General features: G+C 44.5%; 1 protein-coding gene across 2 annotated transcripts in view; it reads left to right on the top strand.

Annotated features, from left to right (window-relative positions):
* The window catches only part of Dync1li2 (dynein cytoplasmic 1 light intermediate chain 2), a 25,078-nt gene extending 18,719 nt beyond the window's left edge, over positions 1-6,359 (top strand). The window contains exons 10-13 of one of the 2 annotated variants that reach the window (XM_021169573.1): positions 393-434; positions 789-906; positions 1,617-1,733; positions 3,342-6,359. In XM_021169573.1, the coding sequence (XP_021025232.1) occupies positions 393-434; positions 789-906; positions 1,617-1,733; positions 3,342-3,442 (378 nt within the window). In that variant the 3' untranslated portion in view covers positions 3,443-6,359. The remainder of the gene's footprint in view (positions 1-392; positions 435-788; positions 907-1,616; positions 1,734-3,341) is intronic. The other variant, XM_029480555.1, reaches the window with a different exon arrangement.
* The last annotated feature ends 1,768 nt before the right edge of the window (positions 6,360-8,127 follow it).

The raw sequence follows: 8,127 nt of genomic DNA, 5'->3' as shown, positions 1-8,127 counted from the left end.
ATCCACCTGCCTCTGCCTCCCGAGTGCTGGGAGTAAAGGCGTGCGCCACCACAGCCGGCTCACAAACCCGTTCTTAACACTTCTCTTTGATCCAAATTGTTAGATATGTGACCATCTCCTAAGGGCAGGGCCAAGTCCTGTCAGTTTTTAGCAATTTTTTCCCAACTCTTTTCCCTTTTCTATGGCCTGCTTATTTTCTTAGCTTCAAAACTGGTTTTGGGGGTGTCTTCCTATACCAAATATGGAATTTCAGTTATTTTTGCATTTGTAGTGTTAAACATGGGTATGTATTGGCGCCCTGTAGTAGTCATAGGAGTGAAGCCCTTAAAGCTCCAGCCCTCAGTTCATGCTGCAGGCCTTGGTTAATGGCCAGTTTGTCCCTCTCTTTGCAGTCACTCCTTGCCAAGCAGCCTGCCACGCCCACAAGAACCTCCGTGAGTACCTTTCACCAGACAGAGGGTCATGGCCCGGTGTCATGGGTGCCGTCTAACTTTACACCGGGATTGCAACAGTTTATATGTATGTGGGCTTTTATTATATTTTTTAACTGAGTTGCTCTCCCCGAAGGCCCACAGCCAGAAATGCAGTAGCACCTCAGAAGTGTTTGACGAAAGACAACAAGTGATACTCTGTAAGCTTTCGTTCCTTTCTCAGGAGCCTGAGCTGGGGCAACCCTCCACTGTGCCGCAGACACTGGACTTCAGACGGGAAAATGTGTTGACTTTGATTTTTTTGTATTTTTTGTTATTTTTATATCTATGTGTGACGTGGGCTGGTTTTGGACTTAGGAATCCCCTGCCAGAGGACCCTCTGGCTCTCCAAGGACGCAGGGTCGGGGTGGACCAGCTAGTGTACCAAGTGCCTCTCCCGGAACTTCAGTAAAGAAGCCAGATCCAAACATCAAAAGTATGTATGCCATCACTGGGGAAAGGCTTTAGTCCTAGGCTCACGGGGCGCGTTATAACGGTGGCTGTGATCTCTGGTGGGAATCCAGGAAAGCTAGACTGATGGCTTTCCAGGAAAAGTTAAATTCCAGCAAGTAACCGTATGCACCTGGCATTGTGTAAGACCTTAGACCCCACAGGTGCCCTTAGGAAAGAATACAGTTTAGGAAGTCACTGTACAGTGTGTATCCTGAATCTGTTGTTTCTTTCCTTAGCTTTGTAGTAATACTATTTGTGAGTTGGCTATTTATTTTTCTTGTGTTCTTACCAAGCCACTGCTGATTCATACACAAAGATACTGGTTGCAGTAAACCCATCAGAACAAAAGTCTGTAAATTCTTGCATGTTCACCTAGCATCTTCCACTTTGGACATGAATGAGCTTTTCATACTAGGCTGTGAGCCTTGCAGACTTAGAAACCTGAAATGCACTGCACTAAGGATGCAGAAATGACAAAAACAAAGACTTTTCTGTGACCCTCAAAGGTGGGAAGTGCAAACTTGTTTCCACTGGTAACCTATCGCCGCCCGGTTAGCCTCGTCTAACGGCGACCACTGAGTGTGGTCAGTGCACTGGGAAGCGGCAGCCACCGATGCTCACTTTCAAGCTTGAGAACCACTTTTCTGTCTCCGTTTGCGTGACGCTTCCTTGTTTTTCTTTGTGCTTCCTTAGATAATGCGGCAAGTGAAGGGGTATTGGCCAGCTTCTTCAATAGTCTGTTGAGTAAAAAAACAGGCTCTCCCGGAAGTCCCAGTGCTGGTGGAGTGCAGAGCACAGCCAAGAAGTCAGGTACAGAAGGGCCTCAGAGCTTCAGATCCTTAACGGAGCAGTGCTGTCAAATGGGGTTGCACACGGCAGTGGTCGCTTTCACCATGTGCACACTTCCAGTGTTCAAGCTAGCTATGAGCAGAAGCAAGCCTTGTCCTGGCAGTTAAGATCTCGAGCTGTTCTTGTGGAAGGCCTAGGGTTTCAGCACACACACAGTAGTTCCCTAACACCCTTAACTCCAGTTCTAGGGGATCCGACACCCTCTTCTCACCCCCTTGGGCACCAGGCGTGCCCAAGGCACATAGACATACCAGCAGGCAGGCATAATGTTCGTGTACATAAAATTAAATGTAAAAAAATCTGGGGGCGGGGGGAGGGGAAGAGTTTTATTTGCTTCACAGCCCCGTTTTATTTGCTGGAGCCTGTGAACCTGCATGGTCTACCGCAAGATCCCTCTGTGGTATCTGCCCTTCTATTCAGGCTGGTAGGACAAGCTAGTCTTGAAGGTTCCTAAAATAAAGTGGTTAAGTTCTTAGGAATCACATCCTTTCATTATTGTGGGGCCAGAGATTAACCTAGGAGTTGATGGATGCTAGGCGAACAGTAGAGTGTGCCGCTGGCTCACCTTTGTGGTTTAGAGGCAAACCTCTGTTGGCCTCATCCACTGTCTGGCCTTAACTCTTGATCCTCTTGCTTGGATTGAAAGTATGCACCACAACACCCCACATATAAAGGGCATATTAGGCATATGCTGTTGCGTGTTTTCTCCAATTGATTTTCCAAAGTAGACGAGGATGTTAGAAGATCATGGTGTCCTAGGGCAATCTGAGCCTCCAGCAACTTTGGAGTTCTTAGAGACCTAAGAATCTGATCTGGGCCTCAGCTTTGACCTTGTGTTTGTCCCTTACCAGATAAGGGTCATTGTCCAGGCTCAGGTAGTGTTTGACAACAGGAAATAGGAGCACCAGCATTGTGCAGGATGGACTGCTTGGCCTGGCTCACTTTCAACATAAGACATGGTATCTCATGTGAGTCAGTTTAAACTCAGTGACTATATGGGTAGGGTGTTTTTGTTTTCTGGGGATCGAACCCTACACATTAATGGAAATACTTTTCCAGAACTATAGCATCAAGCCATTAATCAGTCCGACGTGTTGTAGTTAGAAATGAAGCATGAGTGCCTGTCTGGGAAACAACATAGTTTACTACATGCCTGAAATTCAGATGGGGACCTCCGGGGAGACCGTGGAAAAGGTACACAGGGCTTAGGGATGGGAGATGAGGGTTTTCAGAAAGACCCCTTGAATTTGATACAGAGGCATCCCCAGGCCCTGCCGGGGAGGTGGCTGCCTAGTTGGAGAAGCACAGACCTGTGACACTGGTAGTAACAAGATTAGGGTCTGGGTTTTTTGTTATCCTTGTGGAAAAGGCTTTTCTCATTTTGAGGATACTGTCACTAGGAATGATGGGTTTTGAGGCCAGCCTGATCTACAGAGTAAGTTCCTGGACAGCCAGGGCTATACAGAGAAATCCTGCATAGAAAACAAAAATATTTTCTCACATTGCTATTTTGTGTTTGTTTTTGTCCTCTCTCTCTTTCTCTCTCTTGTTCCATTTCTTTTCTTTAAGGACAAAAGACTGTGTTGTCAAATGTTCAGGAAGAACTGGATAGAATGACTCGAAAGCCAGACTCCATGGTAACAAACTCTTCAACAGAAAATGAAGCCTGACCCTCCTTTGAAAGTGCATCTGTCAAATGACCAAATAACTATGTATATTCATCTGATAAGACCAGGATTTTTCTGATTCGGCACATGCTGTCAGTTTTTGGGGGTAGGGGAGATGAACTTTAAAAAAATACATATACTTCTTTGGCTTGTCCGAGTGTGAAATGCACATTTAGGAGGTTCCATATCAGGCCCCTTCTTAGGGATGTCCCTTGGACTCTTGGGCTGCGATTCTCTTGTGGGAAGTAAGCGCAGCTGGCCTTGTAGAGTGGAGAAAGGAGGCCCACTTTCTATCAGGGTGGAGCAAAGGAGACTAGGAAGGCATTGTTCAGATGGATGGTTAGTTTAACCAGTTGAGTGTTAGCCAATTCACTTGTTCTTGGGAAACAGGTTAAGTAGCTGACAGTCCAGGAAAGAGAAAGGTTCCGGAGGGACGAGAGAAGTGCAGGTGGGGAAGCCGAAGGTTGAGGGAGGTAGAGGAAGGAAGCGAGTGAGCGGGCAGGCGGGCGCTGTTAGTAAGTACGTGCTCTGTAGAAACCAGATAGCATCAGTTAAGACCTAACAATTAGAAACATTTCCAAACTAAGCGCTAAACAGAATGGGAGCTGGGCTTGTTCTAGATGCATCTTTAAGTTATGGGAAATGTGTTTTATGTAGGGTGCTGAGTAAGGTGGGCTGACTCAGGGCTGGTGAAGACCGCAGCTGCCCCCCGGGACTCACAGGCTTGACCCAGGCCATGTCCCTTGTCCTTGGAGAGATGCTGGGCTCTATGCAGATGTAACCTGGGGCAGGCAGTCGCTGTGCGTTATGTTCAAAGTCAGCAGATACAAAACTAGATATTTTAAATAGTTCCTGTTTTGTGTTGTTTAATTATTTTTTTAACTACCACAGGCTGGCCAACTAATAGAAAAGGGGTGACTGATTTCTCATTGTACCATGTTGGCAATGCTCTAGAGAAAGTTCGGGGGAAGTATTTAATGTCGTTACACTCTGGCTATTTGGCTTGTGCCAGGTCCTGCCTTAGAGCCTGTGGTAACCCTCCCTGATACAGAAAGGTTCTTTCTGTAGCTCCCTGGTCGGATCATTGCTGTCAGGCCGACAGGTGGGTGCTTTCCATGGAGAGTGGAAGTGGTAGGCTTGTGCTTTCCATGAAACGTAGCACTTGTTCTCTTCCGGAGGTGCAGGTCTTCTGTGTCTTCCATCAGGGCGTGGTCACGAACACTGTCAGGTCACACCACCATGCTGAAGATCACTTCTGTGGATTTGAAATGGCACTTTGAGTTTCTCTGTGACACAGCACATGTAAATGCAAGCACTACCATGACTTTAATGTATAAAAATCTTTGTTATCCAAACCAAGGGGAAAACCACAGTTCACCGCCGTGGAGTTTACTCTCTTTTATATGAATGTTTGTCACTGCGTCTCGGCATAATGTTGCTAATGCTGTTACATACATGCCAGATTTGACTAACCACTAATGTAGTTGCGTGAGTTAACATCTAGTTACATGACAAGGCTGCTCAACTGTCGAGTCGCTTTGTAAAGGTCTGAACACTGTTAAGGGGAAAGCTGAGTGTGTGCTTGCCTCTCTAACAACAAAAAGATGTGTCTTGTGCCGGTTGTACTATTGAAATATATTTTTTCCTTTTTTAATTCAGTTTTTTTTGTTGTTGTTGTTATTTTGGTTTTGTTTTGTTTTGTTTTTTAAACATGCATTGTGGCTTCAAATGACCAGGTTGTCCAGGCGATGACAGCAAGCTGGCTGGAGTGGAAACCATGGTGGAGGGTCAACTGATCTCCGTAGCAGCCAGGACAAAGTGAATGACCTCAGAAACTAGGAATTCTTGCAAAGACACTGCCTAATAGTGTGATTTTGAAACCTTGATACAAAAGTTAAAAAAGTGTATCACTGGAACGGGTAGGCACTTTCTGTGTTGATGTCAAGTGTGCTCTAAGCAACTGAGGAAATGCTGAGGTCGGAGTGGGAGGGAGGCTTGGAGACCACTGTGTTACTCCTTTGATGCTTGGATGCTCCTAGTTTGAGAAGAAACCGATGCGTGTTGTCATGTGCTCAGTAGTTGCCAAAGTCCACCAGCTTTGTGGAGCTTCAGGGTTCTTTGGGGTTTGAGGAGATGAGGTAATTTTTATTATTTTCGGAGTTTCAAGCATTGGAACCAAAGGCCAAATAATAAACAGCCTTTACTTTTTAGAGTAAAATTAATTCTATTTGCAAGATTACACTTGTATGGTAGACTATAAAAGACAATTTTATGACTATTTATACACATTATAATGATTACCTCTGTTTGTCTTTAAATGGATAATTTTAAGTAAGCCCAGCCTAAAAATTATAGCCCAGATGAGGGCTGTGAATTGGTCTTCCCTAAAAATCCAACATATATGCTGCTAGATTATTTTATTTTATTTACATTTTTTTATTATTTTTAAATAACAGGGAGGGTTTCTTTGTATTGCCCTGGCTGTCCTGGAACTCACTCTGTAGACCAGGCTGGCCTCCAGAGATCTGCCTGCCTCTGCCTCCCGAGTGCTGGGATTGGTGTGTGCTACTGTGCCCGATTGCACCTTTTTTTTCTATTTTACTTTTTTTTATTATTGGCATTTTAAAACCAGTGTTTAAACTGAAGAGACTGTTCTCTTGATGAGGGTGAAAGCGACTGCTCTGTACATCGAGACCTTAACAATGTTGATGCTGTAAGTGGAAGTTCACTGTTGTCTCTCTGCTGAGTCCATTGGTGTTTTTAACTTCGAATTAGGACTGCGGACGATCTCCCGCCAGCCTTAGTCCAGGGTGTGGCTCTGTCTGGGTGCAGTATGCAGTCATGTGGAACCTTGCTTTCTAGTGCTGGGGGAAGAGATGTCTAATTACTGGCTTCAATAAACAAGAATCCAGACTGCTAAGAGGTTTTGGTGACTTTGTTTTGGATAAAGCATCCCACTAGATGGCCACTACCTGCGGATCATATGTGGGTGTGTGGCAGTGTAGCAAAGAATGTGTATACCTTGAGCTGGTGAGTTGGCTCCGTGTCACCAAGCTGCCACGAAGCTTGACAACCTGAGTTCAGTCCTCAGGACCTGCTTGGTAGGTAGGAGGACCCACTCCTTCAACTTGTCCTCTGACCATCACAAGAACACACACAGTAAGGCAGACCAAGCGTTTTAAGTATGCACTTCTCTTATTTGAAATAATCAGAAGAAATGGCTCAGTGGTTAGGACTCACCACTCCTCTAGCCTCCAGGTGATCTGAGTTTGGGTCCATTTTAGAATTTACTTCAGACTTCTCATAACTGCGTGTAACTCCAGCTCCAGGAGACTTGACAGGTACCTCACACACATACACATGTAAAAAAGACTTTAAAAAATACAATCAGGGGGCTGGCGATATGTCTCGGGGGGTAAGAGAACTGACTGCTCTTCCGAAGGACCTGAGTTCAAATCCCAGCAACCACATGGTGGCTCACAACCACCCATAATGAGATCTGACACCCTCTTCTGACTTGTCTGAAGTCAGCTACAGTATACTTATGTATAATAATAAATAAATCTTTTAAAATAAAATAAATATAATAAATGAATAATATAATAAATAAAATAATAAATCTTTAAAAATAAAATTCAGCCGGGCAGTGGTGGCACACTCCTTTAATCCCAGCACTTGGAAGGCAGAGGCAGGCATATCTCTGTGAGTTCATGGCCAACCTGGTCTACAGAGCACGCCCCAAGACAGTTTGGGGCCAAACAGAGAGACTCTTGTCTTGAAAAACTAAAATAGTGGGCTGGAGAGATGGCTTAGAGGTTAAGAGCACTGACTGTTCTTCCAGAGGTCCTGAGTTCAAATTCCAGAAACCACATGGTGGCTCACAACCATCTGTAATGAGATCTGATGCCTTCTTCTGGTGTGTCTGAAGACAGCTACGGTGTACTCATATAAGTAAAATAAATTTTTTTAAAGAAAAACTAAATAATGGTAAGACAAAATCAGAAAGTGTTTATTTATTCTTTGGTCTTTTGATAAGGAATCTGCCATTTAGTACCGAGCTAACATCAAATTGACGTCACTCCTGCCTCTGCTTGTGTTTATAGCATTCCTAGGCAATATTCATAAATTCTGATAAATCATCTTAAAGCTATGCTTCAGTGGTTGTGGCAGTCTGCAGAGGCTCTGTGGGGAGCCGTGTGTTGCTTTCATGTTCTGAAGTGTGCTGAGTAATTTGTTTCATGTGGCTGATTGAGGAGTGTTGCAGATTCATAGAGAAGCAGTAAAGCAATGTTGTGGGCCTTTTTTTTTTTTTTTTTTTTTTTTTTTTTTTTTTTATTAGGTATTTTCCTCAATTACATTTCCAATGCTATCCAAAAAGTCCCCAATACCCCCCCCCCCCAGTGTTGTGGGCCTTTTAAGATATTTTTTATTATTTTAATTATGTGTATGGGGAGTCTGTGCACTTAAATGCCAAGTGCCCAAAGAGGTCAAAGCTGTCAGATGCCCCGGGGTTACAGGCGGTTGTGAGCCACCTGATGTGGGCTCTGGGATTTGAACTCAGACCCTCAGGAAGAGCAGTATGTGCTCTTAACCACTGAGCCATCTTTCCAGCCCCATTGAGGTTTTTTAGAAGATCTATTTTTGTGAGTATTTTGCCTGTGTGTATGTCTGTGCCCCACACGTGCCTG

Source organism: Mus caroli, chromosome 8 (assembly GCF_900094665.2).
Source record: "Mus caroli chromosome 8, CAROLI_EIJ_v1.1, whole genome shotgun sequence".
NCBI classification, from domain to species: Eukaryota; Metazoa; Chordata; class Mammalia; order Rodentia; family Muridae; genus Mus; species Mus caroli.
The sequence above is the reverse complement of the archived record's forward strand: the minus strand, read 5'-3'. Positions and strand labels throughout refer to the sequence as shown.